This window comes from Cetorhinus maximus, unplaced genomic scaffold (assembly GCF_964194155.1).
Source record: "Cetorhinus maximus unplaced genomic scaffold, sCetMax3.hap1.1 HAP1_SCAFFOLD_567, whole genome shotgun sequence".
Lineage (NCBI taxonomy): Eukaryota > Metazoa > Chordata > Chondrichthyes > Lamniformes > Cetorhinidae > Cetorhinus > Cetorhinus maximus.
This window is the reverse complement of record NW_027596509.1, coordinates 36,276-60,659: the sequence shown is the minus strand read 5'-3', so window position 1 is coordinate 60,659 and position 24,384 is coordinate 36,276. Positions and strand designations below refer to the sequence as shown.

The window sequence follows — 24,384 nt, the reverse complement described above, 5'->3', positions numbered from 1 at the left end:
TATAGTAGAATGCAGTTACAGGAGAATGCAGTTACAGGAGAATGCAGTTACAGGAGAATGCAGTTACAGGAGAATGTAGATATAGTAGAATGCAGTTACAGGAGAATGCAGTTACAGGAGAATGTAGATATAGTAGAATGCAGTTACAGGAGAATGCAGTTACAGGAGAATGCAGTTACAGGTGAATGCAGATACAGTAGAATGCAGTTACAGGAGAATGCAGTTACAGGAGAATGTAGATATAGTAGAATGTAGCTACAGGAGAATGCAGATATAGTAGAATGCAGTTACAGGAGAATGCAGTTAAAGGAGAATGCAGATATAGTAGAATGCAGTTACAGGAGAATGCAGTTATAGGAGAATGCAGTTACAGGAGAATGCAGTTACAGGAGAATGCAGTTATAGGATAATGCAGTTACAGGTGAATGCAGCTGCAGGAGAATGCAGTTACAGGAGAATGTAGGTATAGTAGAATGGAGTTACAGGAGAATGCAGTTACAGGAGAATGTAGGTATAGTAGAATGCAGATATAGTAGAACGCAGTTACAGGAGAATGCAGTTAAAGGAGAATGCAGATATAGTAGAACGCAGTTACAGGAGAATGCAGTTATAGGAGAATGCAGTTACTGGAGAATGTAGGTATAGTAGAATGCAGATATAGTAGAATGCAGATATAGTAGAATGCAGTTACAGGAGAATGCAGTTACAGGAGAATGTAGGTATATTAGAATGCAGTTACAGGAGAATGCAGTTATAGGAGAATGTAGGTATAGTAGAATGCAGATATAGTAGAATGCAGTTACAGGAGAATGCAGTTACGGGAGAATGTAGGTATAGTAGAATGCAGATATAGTAGAATGCAGTTACAGGAGAATGCAGTTAAAGGAGAATGCAGATATAGTATAATGCAGTTACAGTAGAATGCAGTTACAGGAGAATGTAGGTATAGTTGAATGCAGATATAGTAGAATGCAGATATAGTAGAATGCAGTTACAGGAGAATGCAGTTACAGGAGAATGTAGGTATAGTAGAATGCAGATATAGTAGAATGTAGGTATAGTAGAATGCGGTTACAGGAGAATGCAGTTACAGGAGAATGCAGTTACAGGAGAATGTAGGTATAGTATAATGCAGATATAGTAGAATGCAGTTACAGGAGAATGCAGTTAAACGAGAATGCAGATATAGTAGAATGCAGTTACAGGAGAATGCAGTTATAGGAGAATGCAGTTACACGAGAATGCAGTTACAGGAGATTGCAGTTATAGGAGAATGCAGCTACAGGAGAATGCAGTTACAGGAGAATGCAGTTATAGGAGAATGCAGCTACAGGAGAATGCAGTTACAGGAGAATGCAGTTATAGGAGAATGCAGTTAGAGGAGAATGCAGTTATAGGAGAATGCAGTTACAGGAGAATGCAGCTACAGGAGAATGCAGTTATAGGAGAATGCAGGTACAGGAGAATGCAGTTATAGGAGAATGCAGCTACAGGAGAATGCAGTTACAGAGGAATGCAGTTACAGGAGAATGCAGTTACAGGAGAATGTAGATATAGTAGAATGCAGTTACAGGAGAATGCAGTTACAGGAGAATGTAGATATAGTAGAATGTAGCTACAGGAGAATGCAGATATAGTAGAATGCAGTTACAGGTGAATGCAGATATAGTAGAATGCAGTTACAGGAGAATGCAGTTACAGGAGAATGTAGATATAGTAGAATGTAGCTACAGGAGAATGCAGATATAGTAGAATGCAGTTACAGGAGAATGCAGATACAGGAGAATGCAGATATAGTAGAATGCAGTTACAGGAGAATGCAGTTACAGGAGAATGCAGATATAGTAGAATGCAGTTACAGGAGAATGCAGTTACAGGAGAATGCAGTTACAGGCGAATGCAGATATAGTAGAATGCAGCTACAGGAGAATGCATTTACAGGAGAATGCAGTTACAGGAGAATGCAATTATAGTACAATTCTGTTACAGGAGAATGCAGTTACAGGAGAATGCATTTACAGGAGAATGCAGTTACAGGAGAATGCAGATATAGTACAATTCAGTTACAGGAGAATGCAGTTACAGGAGAATGCAGATATAGTAGAATGCAGTTACAGGAGAATGCAGTTACAGGAGAATGCAGATATAGTAGAATGCAGTTACAGGAGAATGCAGATATAGTACAATTCAGATACAGGAGCATGCAGTTACAGGAGAATGCAGATATAGTAGAATGCAGTTACAGGAGAATGCAGTTACAGTAGAATGCAGAGATAGTAGAATGCAGTTACAGGAGAATACAGATATAGTAGAATGCAGTTACAGGAGAATGCAGTTACAGGAGAATGCAGATATAGTAGAATGCAGTTACAGGAGAATGCAGTTACAGGAGAATGCAGATATAGTAGAATGCAGTTACAGGAGAATGCAGTTATAGGAGAATGCAGTTACAGGAGAATGCAGATATAGTAGAATGCAGTTACAGGAGAATGCAGTTATAGGAGAATGCAGTTACAGGAGAATGCAGTTACAGGAGAATGCAGTTATTGGAGAATGCAGTTACAGGTGAATGCAGCTGCAGGAGAATGCAGTTACAGGAGAATGTAGGTATAGTAGAATGCAGTTACAGGAGAATGCAGTTACAGGAGAATGTAGGTATAGTAGAATGCAGATATAGTAGAATGCAGTTACAGGAGAATGCAGTTAAAGGAGAATGCAGATATAGTAGAATGCAGTTACAGGAGAATGCAGTTATAGGAGAATGAAGTTACAGGAGAATGTAGGTATAGTAGAATGCAGATATAGTAGAATGCAGTTACAGGAGAATGTAGGTATAGTAGAATGCAGATATAGTAGAATGCAGTTACAGGAGAATGCAGTTAAAGGAGAATGCAGATATAGTAGAATGCAGTTACAGGAGAATGCAGTTATAGGAGAATGAAGTTACAGGAGAATGTAGGTATAGTAGAATGCAGATATAGTAGAATGCAGTTACAGGAGAATGCAGTTAAAGGAGAATGCAGATATAGTAGAATGCAGTTACAGGAGAATGCAGTTATAGGAGAATGTAGGTATAGTAGAATGCAGATATAGTAGAATGCAGATATAGTAGAATGCAGTTACAGGAGAATGCAGTTACAGGAGAATGTAGGTATAGTAGAATGCAGATATAGTAGAATGCAGATATAGTAGAATGCAGTTACAGGAGAATGCAGTTACAGGAGAATGTAGGTATAGTAGAATGTAGATATAGTAGAATGCAGTTACAGGAGAATGCAGTTAAAGGAGAATGCAGATATAGTAGAATGCAGTTACAGGAGAATGCAGTTATAGGAGAATGCAGTTACACGAGAATGCAGTTACAGGAGAATGCAGTTATAGGAGAATGCAGCTACAGGAGAATGCAGTTACAGGAGAATGCAGTTATAGGAGAATGCAGTTACAGGAGAATGCAGCTACAGGAGAATGCAGTTATAGGAGAATGCAGGTACAGGAGAATGCAGTTATAGGAGAATGCAGCTACAGGAGAATGCAGTTACAGGAGAATGCAGTTACAGGAGAATGTAGGTATAGTAGAATGCAGATATAGTAGAATGCAGTTATAGGAGAATGCAGTTACAGAAGAATGCAGTTATAGGAGAATGCAGTTACAGGAGAATGCAGTTATAGGAGAATGCAGATATAGTAGAATGCAGTTACAGGAGAATGCAGTTACAGGAGAATGTTGATATAGTAGAATGTAGCTACAGGAGAATGCAAATATAGTAGAATGCAGTTACAGGAGAATGCAGTTACAGGAGAATGCAGTTACAGGAGAGTGCAGTTACAGGTGAATGCAGATATAGTAGAATGCAGTTACAGGAGAATGCAGTTACAGGAGAATGTAGATATAGTAGAATGTAGCTACAGGAGAATGCAGATATAGTAGAATGCAGTTACAGGAGAATGCAGATACAGGAGAATGCAGATATAGTAGAATGCAGTTACAGGAGAATGCAGCTACAGGAGAATGCAGATATAGTAGAATGCAGTTACAGGAGAATGCAGTTACAGGAGAATGCAGTTACAGGCGAATGCAGATATAGTAGAATGCAGTTACAGGAGAATGCAGTTACAGGAGAATGCAGTTATTGGAGAATGCAGCTACAGGAGAATGCATTTACAGGAGAATGCAGTTACGGGAGAATGCAGTTATAGTACAATTCAGTTACAGGAGAATGCAGTTACAGGAGAATGCAGATATAGTAGAATGCAGTTACAGGAGAATGCAGTTACAGGAGAATGCCGATATAGTAGAATGCAGCTACAGGAGAATGCAGTTACAGGTGAATGCAGATATAGTAGAATTCAGTTACAGGAGAATGCAGATATAGTGGAATTCAGTTACAGGAGAATGCAGTTACAGGAGAATGCAGTTACAGGAGAATGCAGATATAGTAGAATGCAGTTACAGGAGAATGCAGATATAGTACAATTCAGTTACAGGAGAATGCAGATATAGTAGAATGCAGTTACAGGAGAATGCAGTTACAGGAGAATGCAGATATAGTAGAATGCAGTTACAGGAGAATGCAGTTACAGGAGAATGCAGATATAGTAGAATGCAGTTACAGGAGAATGCAGTACCAGGAGAATGCAGTTACAGGAGAATGCAGCTACAGGAGAATGCAGTTACAGGAGAATGCAGTTACAGGAGAATGCAGATATAGTAGAATTCAGTTACAGTAGAATGCAGTTACAGGAGAATGCAGTTACAGGAGAATGCAGTACCAGGAGAATGCAGTTACAGGAGAATGCAGTTACAGTAGAATGCAGTTATAGGAGAATGCAGTTACAGGAGAATGCAGATATAGTAGAATTCAGTTACAGTAGAATGCAGTTACAGGAGAATGCAGTTACAGGAGAATGCAGCTACAGGAGAATGCAGTTACAGGAGAATGCAGTTATAGGTGAATGCAGCTACAGGAGAATGCAGCTACAGGAGAATGCAGTTATAGGTGAATGCAGCTACAGGAGAATGCAGCTACAGGAGAATGCAGTTACAGGAGAATGCAGCTACAGGAGAATGCAGCTACAGGAGAATGCAGCTACAGGAGAATGCAGCTACAGGAGAATGCAGTTACAGGAGAATGCAGTTACAGGAGAATGCAGTTATGGGTGAATGCAGTTATAGGTGAATGCAGTTACAGGAGAATGCAGTTACAGGAGAATGCAGTTATGGGTGAATGCAGTTATAGGTGAATGCAGTTACAGGAGAATGTAGATATAGTAGAATGTAGCTACAGGAGAATGCAGATATAGTAGAATGCAGTTACAGGAGAATGCAGTTAAAGGAGAATGCAGATATAGTAGAATGCAGTTACAGGAGAATGCAGTTATAGGAGAATGCAGTTACAGGAGAATGCAGTTACAGGAGAATGCAGTTATAGGATAATGCAGTTACAGGTGAATGCAGCTGCAGGAGAATGCAGTTACAGGAGAATGTAGGTATAGTAGAATGGAGTTACAGGAGAATGCAGTTACAGGAGAATGTAGGTATAGTAGAATGCAGATATAGTAGAACGCAGTTACAGGAGAATGCAGTTAAAGGAGAATGCAGATATAGTAGAACGCAGTTACAGGAGAATGCAGTTATAGGAGAATGCAGTTACAGGAGAATGTAGGTATAGTAGAATGCAGATATAGTAGAATGCAGATATAGTAGAATGCAGTTACAGGAGAATGCAGTTACAGGAGAATGTAGGTATATTAGAATGCAGTTACAGGAGAATGCAGTTATAGGAGAATGTAGGTATAGTAGAATGCAGATATAGTAGAATGCAGTTACAGGAGAATGCAGTTACGGGAGAATGTAGGTATAGTAGAATGCAGATATAGTAGAATGCAGTTACAGGAGAATGCAGTTAAAGGAGAATGCAGATATAGTATAATGCAGTTACAGTAGAATGCAGTTACAGGAGAATGTAGGTATAGTTGAATGCAGATATAGTAGAATGCAGATATAGTAGAATGCAGTTACAGGAGAATGCAGTTACAGGAGAATGTAGGTATAGTAGAATGCAGATATAGTAGAATGTAGGTATAGTAGAATGCGGTTACAGGAGAATGCAGTTACAGGAGAATGCAGTTACAGGAGAATGTAGGTATAGTATAATGCAGATATAGTAGAATGCAGTTACAGGAGAATGCAGTTAAACGAGAATGCAGATATAGTAGAATGCAGTTACAGGAGAATGCAGTTATAGGAGAATGCAGTTACACGAGAATGCAGTTACAGGAGATTGCAGTTATAGGAGAATGCAGCTACAGGAGAATGCAGTTACAGGAGAATGCAGTTATAGGAGAATGCAGCTACAGGAGAATGCAGTTACAGGAGAATGCAGTTATAGGAGAATGCAGTTAGAGGAGAATGCAGTTATAGGAGAATGCAGTTACAGGAGAATGCAGCTACAGGAGAATGCAGTTATAGGAGAATGCAGGTACAGGAGAATGCAGTTATAGGAGAATGCAGCTACAGGAGAATGCAGTTACAGAGGAATGCAGTTACAGGAGAATGCAGTTACAGGAGAATGTAGATATAGTAGAATGCAGTTACAGGAGAATGCAGTTACAGGAGAATGTAGATATAGTAGAATGTAGCTACAGGAGAATGCAGATATAGTAGAATGCAGTTACAGGTGAATGCAGATATAGTAGAATGCAGTTACAGGAGAATGCAGTTACAGGAGAATGTAGATATAGTAGAATGTAGCTACAGGAGAATGCAGATATAGTAGAATGCAGTTACAGGAGAATGCAGATACAGGAGAATGCAGATATAGTAGAATGCAGTTACAGGAGAATGCAGTTACAGGAGAATGCAGATATAGTAGAATGCAGTTACAGGAGAATGCAGTTACAGGAGAATGCAGTTACAGGCGAATGCAGATATAGTAGAATGCAGTTACAGGAGAATGCAGTTACAGGAGAATGCAGTTATAGGAGAATGCAGCTACAGGAGAATGCATTTACAGGAGAATGCAGTTACAGGAGAATGCAATTATAGTACAATTCTGTTACAGGAGAATGCAGTTACAGGAGAATGCATTTACAGGAGAATGCAGTTACAGGAGAATGCAGATATAGTACAATTCAGTTACAGGAGAATGCAGTTACAGGAGAATGCAGATATAGTAGAATGCAGTTACAGGAGAATGCAGTTACAGGAGAATGCAGATATAGTAGAATGCAGTTACAGGAGAATGCAGATATAGTACAATTCAGATACAGGAGCATGCAGTTACAGGAGAATGCAGATATAGTAGAATGCAGTTACAGGAGAATGCAGTTACAGTAGAATGCAGAGATAGTAGAATGCAGTTACAGGAGAATACAGATATAGTAGAATGCAGTTACAGGAGAATGCAGTTACAGGAGAATGCAGATATAGTAGAATGCAGTTACAGGAGAATGCAGTTACAGGAGAATGCAGATATAGTAGAATGCAGTTACAGGAGAATGCAGTTATAGGAGAATGCAGTTACAGGAGAATGCAGATATAGTAGAATGCAGTTACAGGAGAATGCAGTTATAGGAGAATGCAGTTACAGGAGAATGCAGTTACAGGAGAATGCAGTTATTGGAGAATGCAGTTACAGGTGAATGCAGCTGCAGGAGAATGCAGTTACAGGAGAATGTAGGTATAGTAGAATGCAGTTACAGGAGAATGCAGTTACAGGAGAATGTAGGTATAGTAGAATGCAGATATAGTAGAATGCAGTTACAGGAGAATGCAGTTAAAGGAGAATGCAGATATAGTAGAATGCAGTTACAGGAGAATGCAGTTATAGGAGAATGCAGTTACAGGAGAATGTAGGTATAGTAGAATGCAGATATAGTAGAATGCAGTTACAGGAGAATGTAGGTATAGTAGAATGCAGATATAGTAGAATGCAGTTACAGGAGAATGCAGTTAAAGGAGAATGCAGATATAGTAGAATGCAGTTACAGGAGAATGCAGTTATAGGAGAATGCAGTTACAGGAGAATGTAGGTATAGTAGAATGCAGATATAGTAGAATGCAGTTACAGGAGAATGCAGTTAAAGGAGAATGCAGATATAGTAGAATGCAGTTACAGGAGAATGCAGTTATAGGAGAATGTAGGTATAGTAGAATGCAGATATAGTAGAATGCAGATATAGTAGAATGCAGTTACAGGAGAATGCAGTTACAGGAGAATGTAGGTATAGTAGAATGCAGATATAGTAGAATGCAGATATAGTAGAATGCAGTTACAGGAGAATGCAGTTACAGGAGAATGTAGGTATAGTAGAATGTAGATATAGTAGAATGCAGTTACAGGAGAATGCAGTTAAAGGAGAATGCAGATATAGTAGAATGCAGTTACAGGAGAATGCAGTTATAGGAGAATGCAGTTACACGAGAATGCAGTTACAGGAGAATGCAGTTATAGGAGAATGCAGCTACAGGAGAATGCAGTTACAGGAGAATGCAGTTATAGGAGAATGCAGTTACAGGAGAATGCAGCTACAGGAGAATGCAGTTATAGGAGAATGCAGGTACAGGAGAATGCAGTTATAGGAGAATGCAGCTACAGGAGAATGCAGTTACAGGAGAATGCAGTTACAGGAGAATGTAGGTATAGTAGAATGCAGATATAGTAGAATGCAGTTATAGGAGAATGCAGTTACAGAAGAATGCAGTTATAGGAGAATGCAGTTACAGGAGAATGCAGTTATAGGAGAATGCAGATATAGTAGAATGCAGTTACAGGAGAATGCAGTTACAGGAGAATGTTGATATAGTAGAATGTAGCTACAGGAGAATGCAAATATAGTAGAATGCAGTTACAGGAGAATGCAGTTACAGGAGAATGCAGTTACAGGAGAGTGCAGTTACAGGTGAATGCAGATATAGTAGAATGCAGTTACAGGAGAATGCAGTTACAGGAGAATGTAGATATAGTAGAATGTAGCTACAGGAGAATGCAGATATAGTAGAATGCAGTTACAGGAGAATGCAGATACAGGAGAATGCAGATATAGTAGAATGCAGTTACAGGAGAATGCAGCTACAGGAGAATGCAGATATAGTAGAATGCAGTTACAGGAGAATGCAGTTACAGGAGAATGCAGTTACAGGCGAATGCAGATATAGTAGAATGCAGTTACAGGAGAATGCAGTTACAGGAGAATGCAGTTATTGGAGAATGCAGCTACAGGAGAATGCATTTACAGGAGAATGCAGTTACGGGAGAATGCAGTTATAGTACAATTCAGTTACAGGAGAATGCAGTTACAGGAGAATGCAGATATAGTAGAATGCAGTTACAGGAGAATGCAGTTACAGGAGAATGCCGATATAGTAGAATGCAGCTACAGGAGAATGCAGTTACAGGTGAATGCAGATATAGTAGAATTCAGTTACAGGAGAATGCAGATATAGTGGAATTCAGTTACAGGAGAATGCAGTTACAGGAGAATGCAGTTACAGGAGAATGCAGATATAGTAGAATGCAGTTACAGGAGAATGCAGATATAGTACAATTCAGTTACAGGAGAATGCAGATATAGTAGAATGCAGTTACAGGAGAATGCAGTTACAGGAGAATGCAGATATAGTAGAATGCAGTTACAGGAGAATGCAGTTACAGGAGAATGCAGATATAGTAGAATGCAGTTACAGGAGAATGCAGTACCAGGAGAATGCAGTTACAGGAGAATGCAGCTACAGGAGAATGCAGTTACAGGAGAATGCAGTTACAGGAGAATGCAGATATAGTAGAATTCAGTTACAGTAGAATGCAGTTACAGGAGAATGCAGTTACAGGAGAATGCAGTACCAGGAGAATGCAGTTACAGGAGAATGCAGTTACAGTAGAATGCAGTTATAGGAGAATGCAGTTACAGGAGAATGCAGATATAGTAGAATTCAGTTACAGTAGAATGCAGTTACAGGAGAATGCAGTTACAGGAGAATGCAGCTACAGGAGAATGCAGTTACAGGAGAATGCAGTTATAGGTGAATGCAGCTACAGGAGAATGCAGCTACAGGAGAATGCAGTTATAGGTGAATGCAGCTACAGGAGAATGCAGCTACAGGAGAATGCAGTTACAGGAGAATGCAGCTACAGGAGAATGCAGCTACAGGAGAATGCAGCTACAGGAGAATGCAGCTACAGGAGAATGCAGTTACAGGAGAATGCAGTTACAGGAGAATGCAGTTATGGGTGAATGCAGTTATAGGTGAATGCAGTTACAGGAGAATGCAGTTACAGGAGAATGCAGTTATGGGTGAATGCAGTTATAGGTGAATGCAGTTACAGGAGAATGCAGTTACAGGAGAATGCAGCTACAGGAGAATGCAGTTACAGGAGAATGCAGTTACAGGAGAATGCAGCTACAGGAGAATGCAGTTACAGGAGAATGCAGTTACAGTAGAATGCAGTTACAGGAGAATGCAGTTATAGGAGAATGCAGCTACAGGAGAATGCAGATACAGGAGAATGCAGTTATAGGAGAATGCAGTTACAGGAGAATGCAGATACAGGAGAATGCAGATACAGGTGAATGCAGTTACAGGAGAATGCAGTTACAGGAGAATGCAGTTATAGGAGAATGCAGTTACAGGGGAATGCAGTTACAGGTGAATGCAGTTACAGGAGAATGCAGATATAGTAGAATGCAGTTACAGGAGAATGCAGATATAGTAGAATGCAGATATAGTAGAATGCAGTTACAGGAGAATGCAGTTACTGGAGAATGCAGTTACAGGTGAATGCAGATACAGGTGAATGCAGATATAGTAGAATGCAGTTACAGGAGAATGCAGTTAGAGGAGAATGCAGTTACAGGAGAATGCAGATATAGTAGAATGCAGTTACAGGAGAATGCAGTTACAGGAGAATGCAGATATAGTAGAATGCAGTTACAGGGGAATGCAGTTACAGGAGAATGCAGTTACAGGAGAATGCAGTTACAGGAGAATGCAGATATAGTAGAATGCAGTTACAGGAGAATGCAGATATAGTAGAATGCAGTTATAGGAGAATGCAGTTACAGGAGAATGTAGTTACAGGAGAATGCAGTTATAGGAGAATGCAGTTACAGGAGAATGCAGATACAGGAGAATGCAGTTACAGGAGAATGCAGATATAGTAGAATGTAGCTACAGGAGAATGCAGATATAGTAGAATGCAGTTACAGGTGAATGCAGTTACAGGTGAATGCAGTTACAGGTGAATGCAGTTACAGGAGAATGCAGTTACAGGAGAATGCAGTTACAGGAGAATGCAGATATAGTAGAATGCAGTTACAGGAGAATGCAGTTACAGGTGAATGCAATTACAGGTGAATGCAGATATAGTAGAATGCAGTTACAGGAGAATGCAGTTACAGGTGAATGCAGATATAGTAGAATGCAGTTACAGGTGAATGCAGTTACAGGTGAATGCAGTTACAGGTGAATGCAGTTACAGGAGAATGCAGATATAGTAGAATGCAGATATAGTAGAATGCAGTTACAGGAGAATGCAGATATAGTAGAATGCAGTTACCGGAGAATGCAGATATAGTAGAATGCAGTTACAGGAGAATGCAGTTACAGGTGAATGCAATTACAGGTGAATGCAGATATAGTAGAATGCAGTTACAGGAGAATGCAGTTACAGGTGAATGCAGATATAGTAGAATGCAGTTACAGGTGAATGCAGATATAGTAGAATGCAGTTACAGGAGAATGCAGATATAGTAGAATGCAGTTACAGGTGAATGCAGTTACAGGTGAATGCAGTTACAGGAGAATGCAGATATAGTAGAATGCAGTTATAGTAGAATGCAGTTACAGGTGAATGCAGTTACAGGAGAATGCAGATATAGTAGAATGCAGTTACAGGAGAATGCAGTTACAGGAGAATGCAGTTACAGGTGAATGCAGATATAGTAGAATGCAGTTATAGGAGAATGCAGTTACAGGTGAATGCAGATACAGGTGAATGCAGATATAGTAGAATGCAGTTACAGGAGAATGCAGTTACAGGAGAATGCAGTTACAGGAGAATGCAGATATAGTAGAATGCAGTTACAGGGGAATGCAGTTACAGGAGAATGTAGTTACAGGAGAATGCAGTTATGGGAGAATGCAGTTACAGGAGAATGCAGATATAGTAGAATGTAGCTACAGGAGAATGCAGATATAGTAGAATGCAGTTACAGGGGAATGCAGTTACAGGAGAATGCAGATATAGTAGAATGCAGTTATAGTAGAATGCAGTTACAGGTGAATGCAGTTACAGGAGAATGCAGATATAGTAGAATGCAGTTACAGGAGAATGCAGTTACAGGAGAATGCAGTTACAGGTGAATGCAGATATAGTAGAATGCAGTTACAGGAGAATGCAGTTACAGGAGAATGCAGTTACAGGAGAATGCAGATACAGGTGAATGCAGATATAGTAGAATGCAGTTACAGGAGAATGCAGTTACAGGAGAATGCAGTTACAGGAGAATGCAGTTACAGGAGAATGCAGATACAGGTGAATGCAGATATAGTAGAATGCAGTTACAGGAGAATGCAGTTACAGGAGAATGCAGTTATAGGAGAATGCAGTTACAGGTGAATGCAGATACAGGTGAATGCAGATATAGTAGAATGCAGTTACAGGAGAATGCAGTTACAGGAGAATGCAGTTACAGGAGAATGCAGATATAGTAGAATGCAGTTACAGGGGAATGCAGTTACAGGAGAATGTAGTTACAGGAGAATGCAGTTATGGGAGAATGCAGTTACAGGAGAATGCAGATATAGTAGAATGTAGCTACAGGAGAATGCAGATATAGTAGAATGCAGTTACAGGGGAATGCAGATATAGTAGAATGTAGCTACAGGAGAATGCAGATATAGTAGAATGCAGTTACAGGAGAATGCAGATATAGTAGAATGTAGCTACAGGAGAATGCAGATATAGTAGAATGCAGTTACAGGAGAATGCAGATATAGTAGAATGTAGCTACAGGAGAATGCAGATATAGTAGAATGCAGTTACAGGAGAATGCAGATATAGTAGAATGTAGCTACAGGAGAATGCAGATATAGTAGAATGCAGTTACAGGAGAATGCAGATATAGTAGAATGTAGCTACAGGAGAATGCAGATATAGTAGAATGCAGTTACAGGAGAATGCAGCTACAGGAGAATGCAGATATAGTAGAATGCAGTTACAGGAGAATGTAGCTACAGGAGAATGCAGATATAGTAGAATGCAGTTACAGGAGAATGCAGTTACAGGAGAATGCAGTTACAGGAGAATGCAGATATAGTAGAATGTAGCTACAGGAGAATGCAGATATAGTAGAATGCAGTTACAGGAGAATGTAGTTACAGGAGAATGCAGTTACAGGAGAATGTAGTTACAGGAGAATGCAGTTATAGGAGAATGCAGTTACAGGAGAATGCAGATACCGGAGAATGCAGTTACAGGAGAATGCAGTTACAGGTGAATGCAGATATAGTAGAATGCAGTTACAGGAGAATGCAGATATAGTAGAATGCAGTTACAGGAGAATGTAGTTACAGGAGAATGCAGTTACAGGAGAATGCAGTTACAGGAGAATGCAGTTACAGGAGAATGCAGATATAGTAGAATGCAGTTACAGGAGAATGCAGATATAGTAGAATGCAGTTACAGGAGAATGTAGTTACAGGAGAATGCAGTTACAGGAGAATGCATATATAGCAGAATTCAGTTACAGGAGAATGCAGATATAGTAGAATGCAGTTACAGGTGAATGCAGTTACAGGTGAATGCAGTTACAGGAGAATGCAGATATAGTAGAATGCAGTTACAGGTGAATGCAGATATAGTAGAATGCAGTTACAGGTGAATGCAGTTACAGGTGAATGCAGATATAGTAGAATGCAGTTACAGGAGAATGCAGTTACAGGAGAATGCAGATATAGTAGAATGCAGTTACAGGAGAATGTAGTTACAGGAGAATGCAGTTACAGGTGAATGCAGATATAGTAGAATGCAGTTACAGGAGAATGTAGTTACAGGAGAATGCAGATATAGTAGAATGCAGTTACAGGAGAATGCAGATATAGTAGAATGCAGTTACAGGAGAATGCAGATATAGTAGAATGCAGCTACAGGAGAATGCAGTTACAGGTGAATGCAGATATAGTAGAATGTAGTTACAGGAGAATGCAGTTACAGGAGAATGCAGTTACAGGTGAATGCAGTTACAGGTGAATGCAGTTACAGGTGAATGCAGTTACAGGAGAATGCAGTTATAGTAGAATGCAGATATAGTAGAATGCAGTTACAGGAGAATGCAGATATAGTAGAATGCAGTTACAGGAGAATGCAGTTACAGGAGAATGCAGTTACAGGAGAATGCAGATATAGTAGAATGCAGTTACAGGAGAATGCAGTTACAGGAGAATGCAGTTACAGGAGAATGCAGATATAGTAGAATGCAGTTACAGGAGAATGCAGTTACAGGAGAATGCAGTTATAGTAGAATGCAGATATAGTAGAATGCAGTAACAGGTGATGCAGTTACAGGAGAATGCAGTTATAGTAGAATGCAGATATAGTAGAATGCAGTTACAGGAGAATGCAGTTACAGGAGAATGCAGTTACAGGAGAATGCAGATATAGTAGAATGCAGTTACAGGAGAATGCAGTTACAGGAGAATGCAGATATAGTAGAATGCAGTTACAGGAGAATGCAGTTACAGGAGAATGCAGATATAGTAGAATGCAGTTACAGGAGAATGCAGTTACAGGAGAATGCAGATATAGTAGAATGCAGTTACAGGAGAATGCAGTTACAGGAGAATGCAGACATAGTAGAATGCAGTTACAGGAGAATGCAGTTACAGGAGAATGCAGATATAGTAGAATGCAGTTACAGGAGAATGCAGTTACAGGAGAATGCAGTTACAGGAGAATGCAGATATAGTAGAATGCAGTTACAGGAGAATGCAGTTACAGGAGAATGCAGTTATAGGAGAATGCAGTTACAGGTGAATGCAATTACAGGAGAATGCAGATATAGTAGAATGCAGTTAGAGGAGAATGCAGATATAGTAGAATGCAGTTACAGGTGAATGCAATTACAGGAGAATGCAGTTATAGGAGAATGCAGTTACAGGTGAATGCAGTTACAGGTGAATGCAGTTACAGGAGAATGCAGATATAGTAGAATGCAGTTACAGGAGAATGCAGATATAGTAGAATGCAGTTACAGGAGAATGCAGATATAGTAGAATGCAGTTACAGGAGAATGCAGATATAGTAGAATGCAGTTACAGGAGAATGCAGATATAGTAGAATGCAGTTACAGGAGAATGCAGTTACAGGTGAATGCAATTACAGGAGAATGCAGTTATAGGAGAATGCAGTTACAGGAGAATGCAGTTACAGGTGAATGCAATTACAGGAGAATGCAGTTATAGGAGAATGCAGTTACAGGAGAATGCAGATATAGTAGAATGCAGTTACAGGAGAATGCAGTTATAGGAGAATGCAGTTACAGGAGAATGCAGATATAGTAGAATGCAGTTACACGAGAATGCAGATATAGTAGAATGCAGTTACAGGAGAATGCAGTTACAGGTGAATGCAATTACAGGAGAATGCAGTTATAGGAGAATGCAGTTACAGGAGAATGCAGATATAGTAGAATGCAGTTACAGGAGAATGCAGTTACAGGAGAATGCAGTTACAGGTGAATGCAGATATAGTAGAATGCAGTTACAGGAGAATGCAGTTATAGGAGAATGCAGTTACAGGAGAATGCAGATATAGTAGAATGCAGTTACAGGAGAATGCAGTTACAGGAGAATGCAGTTACAGGTGAACACAATTACAGGAGAATGCAGTTATATGAGAAATAGTCGTTTGGTAATATAGAACTTGAGTATTGCTGAAAAAAGAGATGTGTTGAAGCTTTTCATCTTGCACTCATCAAAATAAGTGACAGCCTCTCACTGACTCATTCCTCAGGGCACTGCCTTAACCAATCAGAGTCAAACTGCCTGGTCTAAATTTCAAACAGTGCTTGGCAGTTAACTGTCAGTCAGCATCACTGGCACATTCTCCATGGCAATGCCACCGCCAGAGTCCCCTTGACAACCACTCAGCACTCTCTGCTCATACAGTATAAATTGTTGTTTTCCCCTTATATTGGTATTCTTGCGAATTGTCCTGATGAGCACAAGATGAAAAGATTTGACCTGTCTCTTTTCTCAGTTATGGAGAAAGCAGTTACAGGAGAACACAGTTATAGAAGAACACAATTACTTGTAATGACTGCACCACAGCAGGGGAGATTGCGGGGTGATTTGACAGGTGTGTTTAAAATTATGAAGGAATTTCTTTTTTATCGTTCATGGCATCGCTGGCTAGGCCAGTATTTATTGCCCATCCCTAATTGCCCTTGAGAAGGTGGTGGTGATTTGTCTTCTTGAACCGCTGCAGTCCATGTGGTGTAGGTACACCCACGGTGCTGTTAGGAAGGGAGTTCCAGGATTTTGACCCAGCGACAGTGAAGGAACGGCCGATATATTTCCAAGTCAGGATGGTGAGTGACTTGGAGGGGAACTTCTGGGTGGTGATGTTCCCATGTGTCTGCTGCCCTTGTCCTTCTAGATGGTAGTGGTCATAGGTTTGGAAGGTGCTGTCTAAGGAGGCTTGGTGAATTCCTGCAGTGCATCTTGTAGATGGTACACACTGCTGCTATTGTGCATCAGTGGTGGAGGGAGTGAATGTTTGTGGAAGGGGTGCCAATCAAGCGGGCTGCTTTGCCCTGGATGGTCAAGCTTCTTGTGTATTGTTGGAGCTGCACTCATCCAGGCAAGTGGGGAGTATTCCAATGCAGTTAGGTGCAAGTCACTGGTTCCAGAGCATGTCGGACAAGGGAAGAGGTGGAAGCCAGGAGTGAAGGGCCCATGTACAAGAGTCCAGAGTTAGGCCATGAAAGCACAGAGACTGGGACTAATATAATTAGAGAATAATTTGTAATGTCACACATGAAGAATCGCTGTGCCAATAACCTCTCCCACAGCGTACCCTTCTGCAATCAGACAGGAGCCCTTGCTGAGGGAGCTGCATCACTTTATTAAATAGTGTAAAACTCCAATAATGTCCTACATGCAGGCCTAATTATTAAGAGTGATTGCTGGGGAGAGAAAAAACAAAACTGGCCGAGAACATCGAGGTGTCCATGGATACAGCAAACAGCAGCTTGCATTGTAACTTGGGGAATTGTCTGTGTAAAATTAAATCCAGTCTGGCATCATCCCCAGGACATCACGTCTGCACACAGAGCACTGACGTTGAGTGGCTTTTCCACTGCCTATGGGCGTAGCTTTATTTAGACACGTTGCACTGGGTGAACTGCACTCCCTCAGGGAAAAAGCAGAGCAGGCCCTGAGTGCCTGGCAATATAACTTACTTTCGCACTGTTGGTCAGGAGGCTGCGCACTTGTACACAGCAAGATCCCATAAGCAGAAATGAAGGGGATGACCAGTTTTTGGTTGCAGGAGAGATGGTGGCCAGGTTTAGGGCTGAATCTTGAGAATTCTCTACCCCAGGGGACCGTAGATGTTCCATTGTGGAGAACATCTAAGGCTGAGTGAGGTAGACAGAATTTTGGTCTCTCAAGGAATCAAGGGAGAGAGGGTGGGGCTGAGGCAGAAGAACAGCTAAGGTCTTAGCGAATGACCGGGCAGGGTCATGGGGCTGTATGGCCCACTCCTGTTTATTCTGTTATCATCTTATTTTTTTTAACAGCCTTGCTCCCGTCTTTTGACAGCCATTCATAGGTCGAGGTGAACCAGGAATCTAGAGATGTAGGAACAGAGGTGACCTGAACTCAGCGAGCTGGGAACGGTTCTGGCCCAGGTCAACTGGAATCAAAAATTGGCATGCTAACCAGTAATTCAGCAATGGGAGGCCTTCAAACAGAAGATGGCTCAGGTATAGAGTGGACACATTCACATGAGAAGGAACGGGAAAGGAATGGAAAGCTAGATCTCTCTGGATGACTAAAGATCAAGATGTTAAAATAAGATAGAGAAAGGAAACTGTAAAGCTCCGAGCACAGTCGAGAAGCAAACTGAATATAGGAAGTACAGAGGAGACTTAAAAATTGGAATAAGAGGGACAAAGAGAAAGTATGAGATTAGCTTAGAGGCTAAAACAAAAAGGAACCAAAAGACTTTTTTCTAAATACATAAATGGTGAAAGGATCATCAATGGAAGAATGAGGCTGATTGGGATCAAAAACAATCTTGCAAAGACAAAGAGCGTGGCTGAGGTGCTAAACCCGTACATTCACCAGGGAAGAGGATGCTGCTAGTACAGCAGTAAAAGAGGAAGCAGAAATGATATCAGACAGAACAGATAAAGAGGAGATACTTAAAAGGTTGACAGTTCTCCAAGAAGAAATGTCACCCTGTCCGGGTAGGGTGGATCTGAGGTTTGTGAGGAAAGTAAAGGGCGGAGATTCTAGACACAGCTTTCTAATCCTCCTTGAATATGGGAATGGTGCCAGAGGAGAGGAGAATTACAAATGTTACGCCTCTGTTTGCAAAAGGACAGAGGGTTTAACCCAAGAGCCACAGGCCTATCAGTCTAATATTGGTGTGGGAAAACTTCCAGAGAGAATCATCTGGGACATTGTCATTTGGAAAACGTAGTTTGTTTTCATTTATTCGTTCATGGGATGTGGCCAGCATTTATTGCCCACCCCTAACTGCTCTTGAGAAGGTGGGGGTGAGCTGCCTTCTTGAACCGCTGCAGTCCATGTGGTGTAGGTACACCCACAGTGCTGTTAGGGAGGGAGTTCCAGGATTTTGACCCAGCGACAGTGAGGGGACGGAGATATAGTTCATGATTTTGATAGAGTAATTGCTCTATTGCATTGCATTGTTTCCAGAGGCATAGGTGTACGGTGATTCGCAAAAGAACCAGAAGTGATATGAGGAAGCATACTTTTACACAGTGAGTTGTTGTGGTCTGAAACACGCTGCCTGAAAAAGCAGTGGAAGCAGATTCAGGAGTAACGTTCATAGAGAATTTGGATAAATACTTGAAGGGGAAAAGGGTAGGGGAATGGGGTTAATTGCATAACTCTACCAAAGCACCAGCAGAGGTATGATGGACAGAATGGTCTCCTTCAGTGCTGTATCACTCCATGGAAAGGATTTTCCCATGGGCTTCAGGACCCTGACATTGGGACCAAATGGATCTCCTAAGCCCACATTTCTCAGCAGCCAGGCTTGGTGGGAGGGGTGTGGGTGCTATTTTTAGTTAAGGACGGTTTCCAATGCTGCTGTTCCAATCAGAGGCTCAGCAGCTCCACTGAGACAGGTGGACACTGCTGAGGCAGGTAGGAGACCGAGAGGGCACCTCAAAGTAGAGGCACTCTCAGAGCCGACAGTAAATAGTTATTTTAGAGGGGGGGACGAGGGTAATACCCTCTGATCAGAGGGAAACCCCCTGCACTTGGACTGTTGGGAAGATGGGGCTGTCCTGTAATGTCTGCATCTTTCTTGGAGCCTTCCACTCCGATGCCCAATGCGACCCCTCCCCCGTCCCGACCACTGCAAGCAGACCACCTCCATTAAGCTGACAACTTCCTCACATGGCCGAAAAATCACCGCTAACTAGAACCTTAGTTATTTAAATTGGCTGCCCTCGTCTGTTCAGTGGGCAACCGATCCACATTCCTGCCCAAGGAATTGTATCAAGGAGTAATCACTACACATGTCGTTGATATAATTCCGGTCCCCACCGCCTTTCCCCAAACCCGCTATCCCAGGCGCTGGGAAAACTTTTCCCGATGATTCTAACTGTTATAATTAATCACCAACTCCACTATTGTATCGTGTGATTATTAGGATGGTGGAAAATGAACCAGATGATCTCTTATTATCAAACAACTCCGATTGCACTTTATATCCTGTTTCTATCACAGAAACCCTTCATATTGTGGCAAGACTTAATGGGCTGAGCTCTCCAGTGCCCTGGAACCCACCCATTTACACCATGGGACAGATGTCCAAGCAAGTGCCCCCATAGGTAAACCACTGCAATTTTAACCATAGGTCCAACATCATTTCCAAGGAAGGTTCACAGAAAACCAGAGCCACCCACACCCAGTCTTGCATTACAGTCTTCATGACACATGAGCAAACTATGTCACTGTAACTTTACTTCCAAAGCTACCAGCCCCACCTGGTTCATATGTTTGTTATTTTTTCTTTATTTCTTTTATGGGGGTGTGGGTGCCGATGGCAAGGCCAACATTTGTTGCCCATCCCTAATTGCCCTTGAACTGAGCGGCTTGCTGGGCCATTTCAGAGGGCAGTTTAAGAGTCAACCACATTGCTGTGGGTCTGGAGTCACATGTAGGCCAGACCAGGTAAGGACGGCAGATTTCCTCCCCTGAAGGACATTAGTGAACCAGATGGGTTTTTATGACAATTTCATAGTCACCATGACTGAGACTAGCTTTCAATTCCAGATTTATTAACTGAATTTAAATTCCACTGGCTATCATGGTGGGATTTGAACCCCTGACCTCAGAGCATTAGCCTGGGCCCCTCGATCACTAGTCCAGTGATGTCATCAATATGCCACCATCTCCCCCCCTTAACATTACATCCAGCAACATAATCTAGAACAGATCCAACTCAAAAAGGATGATTGCTCCCAGTTTGATGCTGACCTGTTGAGGGGGCCTAATTGCTTTACTGTATTGCCAGTCCCAACGGCATAAAAACTCATGCAGTGTTTCAAAGGAATGTTCCCCCACTGCTTGGCTATGTAGATCCAACACCAATACACTTCCATCACTGGTAAATCACAGTCCGACTGCAGCACCAGGACACCTCCACTAGTACAGTGTAGTACACTTCAAAGGTAAGATTCAGTAACATTATAGGCATGTGAAGGGTTAATGTGTACAGCAGTCTGAGTGCAGGCTCAGTTGCCCTCCCCTAGGGCTGGATTTTTGTCCCCTACCAAATCTGGGGTCGAAGGGGGGGGGGTGGAATTTTAATTCCCCAATTAATGGCGGGAGAGGGGTTAAATTTGAAACCCTAATCGCTATGAACGCTCTTCCTTCTAATTTAACTAGTACAGGTTTGGGGTTGGCCTGGGGCTATGGATATGCAGGTTCTAATAGTGGGTAATCATTAACATCTCCTTCTCCCTCAGATGCTAACTAACCTGCTGCCTATTGCCAGAATTCCCAACTTTGACTAAAGATAGTTACATTGAATCACAACTGGCCATTTGGCCTATCCAGTCTGTGCTGGTGTTTATCCACCACATGAGCAGTAGAACTAATCCCAAAATTCCAGCCCTGTTCCCAGATCCCTTTATTCTCCGCTCCAACCATTATCAAACTGTTCCAACTATTAACAGGGGCCCAGGATTTTCTTTTTGGGTGCGTGCGGGGGTGAGGGGTAGCAGAGTACATTGCCTGTGGCCAAAGGGTCAGGCCTCAGGCCCCCAAGACAATGGCTGCCTCAGGATAAGCCAATCCTAAATAGGCATGTGCAAAGTGCCTAAAGATTGCTTAAAGAATCAGGAAAGGATGCCTCTTGTCTGTCCTTATCCAAAATAACAAGGCTGAAAATGTGGGCACGCTTTTTGCCAAACGTGTTGGGGACTTAGTAGTCTGATCAGCGCCTGATAAATGGGTGTTTGAGAGGACCAATTTCCAGGCCGTGGACTCTTCAATCCTTCAATCATTAACTCTGATTATGCATTCTATCGACTCACAGCCCTCTATGCAAAAAAAGTTTTTCCTGCTCTCAATCCTAAACCATACATGTTTTATCTTTATTACCTCATTCCAGATTCTTGGATCCCTGGAAGAATTCTGATTCTACCTAGCTTTGTTGCTGCAGGAGGTCAGAGGGTAGGAATCCTGTGGTGAGTAACTCACCTCCTGACTCCCCAAAGCCTGTCCACCATCCACAAGGCACAAGTCAGGAGTGTGATGCAACACTCTCCACTTGCCTGGACGAGTGCAGCTCCCACAACACTCAAGAAGCTTGACAGTGTCCAGGACAAAGCAGCCCGCTTGATTGGCACCCCTTCCACAAACATTCGCTGCCTCCACCACCGATGCACAGTAGCAGCAGTGTGTACCATCTACAAGATGCACTGCAGCAACTCACCAAGGCTCCTTAGGCAGCACCTTCCAAACCCAAGACCAATACCATCTAGAAGGACAAGGGCAGCAGACACATGGGAACACCACCACCTGGAAATTTCCCTCCAAGCCACACACCATCCTGACTTGGAAATATATCACCGTTCCTTCACTGTCACTGGGTCAAAGCCCTGGAACTCCCTCCCTAACAGCACTGTGGGTGTACCTACACCACATGGATTACAGTGGCTCAAGAAGACAAACCACCACCACCTTCTCAAGGGCAATTAGGGATGGGCAATAAATACTGGCCTAGCCAGTGATGCCATGCACGAATAAAAAAGAGATTCCTTCATAATTTTAAACACCCCTATCAAATCACCCCACAATCTACCCTGCTGTGGTGCAGTCGTTGCAAGTATATTTTCTCTGGTGTGCCAAGTCTACACAGAATGCCACGGTGTTACTACTAAAACCATACAGGGTCCTCCGCTTACCTGACAAAGGGCATGTTTTGAATTGCACAGCATCTCACCGAGGCATCACCGGAACAGGAACGATTGTACACCCTGCGGGGAAGAAGACCGGACATCAACGGGTTTACACACCAGGGAAGTGTCAGTTCAACTGCTCTCGTTTCTTTATAGCAAGTATGCGAATTTAGTAAATCCAGTTCTCAAACAGTTCAGCGCTAACGGAGAATGATGAACATTCAGTTCTGACATCAGTTTTAGAGAAGGGCAGTAAAATGAGATTGAAGGGGAGTGCAGTGGGAGAATGGTTAGCTTTAGCTTTAGCTTACCATTCTCCCACTCCACTCCCCTTCAATCTCATTTTACTGTCGAGGAACATTTGGAGCAGGAATAGGTCATTCAGTTACTCGGGCCCGTATCCCCAGTTAAGTTGGATCATGGCTTGGTCTATACCTCATCTCCATTAACCTGTCTTGGATCATAACCCTTGTTGGCCTTACTTCACAAACACCTCGCTCAGTCTTGAAAGCTTCAACTTTCCCAGCCCTTTGGGAGACAGGATTCCAGCCTTTCACCACACCGCGTGAGAGAAGGCGCTCCTAGGTTTCCCCTTCCTGAACAGCCTAGCCCCACTTTTAAAATCAAGCCTCCTTCTACTGGAGAAGATAGTTTCTCCATCGCTACCTTAATCGATTGAAACGCCTTGATCAGGTCACCCTGCAATCTTCTACATGCAAGGGAATACAAGCCAGATTTATGCCCTTAGAATTTAAATCTGCACTGTGCCCTCCTCAAAACCATTATATCCTTCCTAAGGAGTGGAACTCAAAACTGAAGACAGTGCTCCAGATGGAGTCTGGCTGAGGCTCGGTCCAACCGAAGCATCATGTCCCCTTCGTACTCCAAACCACCCCGAGCGTCCCAACACAGCGCAATCCGACTCATTGGGCGGAATTTTCCAGTCCCGCCAACGGCGGGAACTGTGGCGGGTGGGACTGGGAAATTTGGAAGTCGAAATTCTGCCAGAGGGAAATCAAGCCACAACCTTCCCCTCAGCTCTTTCAAGGCAAGTTCACAGGGGAGCGGGGTCACCTTTCCCGCTGGTGAACATGGGGATCGTAATTTGCATGTCATGAATGTGCATTAACGGGGGTTACAGACTGGAATCTTGGACCTCCCCCTACCACCCCCGCCAGCAGGAAATCAGACCGTTCTGTTTCCTGATCTGCAAACACAGCGAGAGATCTCTTTCTCTTACCTGCCACTAGACGCTGCCTTCACCATTTGCACTGCTCTTCTCCAGGGCACTGGCAGTGTATTGTGCAGCAGACAGCACACATACACACACACACACACACACACACACACATACACACACGAAGGAAACAGTTGGGGATGGGTGGTTGGAGGACACGAAGGAAGGGGAGGAGGTTGGAACACACCAAGGAAGGGTGGGGGTGGGTGCCAGGAGGTGAAGTCCAAGGGGGGAGGTCCGGGTAAGGGCAACTCTGCAAGGGAGGGGCGGAGGTGGTCTGCGGGGAAGGGCAAAGTGGGGGGTGGGTGGGTGGGTTGTGCATCCAGGTGCCCTTTACATATGGTGCCCGGACACGCCAGTCGGGTGGCTGACCTCCTGCCCGACCCGCCACGAGATTCGACGTGGGCATCGCAGCTGCATAATTAATGAGCTGAACATTGCGCGACTGGGCGGGTTTAACCGCTACTCTCTGCAGCAGG

The 24,384-nt window shown here is 42.5% G+C and overlaps 1 protein-coding gene across 1 annotated transcript in view; it reads right to left on the bottom strand.

The window, feature by feature from the left end:
- LOC144674142 (transmembrane protein 150A) overlaps nucleotides 1-24,384 on the bottom strand; it is a 142,817-nt gene that overhangs the window by 98,056 nt on the left and 20,377 nt on the right. Inside the window, exon 3 of the mRNA XM_078535635.1 lies at nucleotides 22,675-22,746. Within this exon, the coding sequence (XP_078391761.1) occupies nucleotides 22,675-22,746 (72 nt within the window). The remainder of the gene's footprint in view (nucleotides 1-22,674; nucleotides 22,747-24,384) is intronic.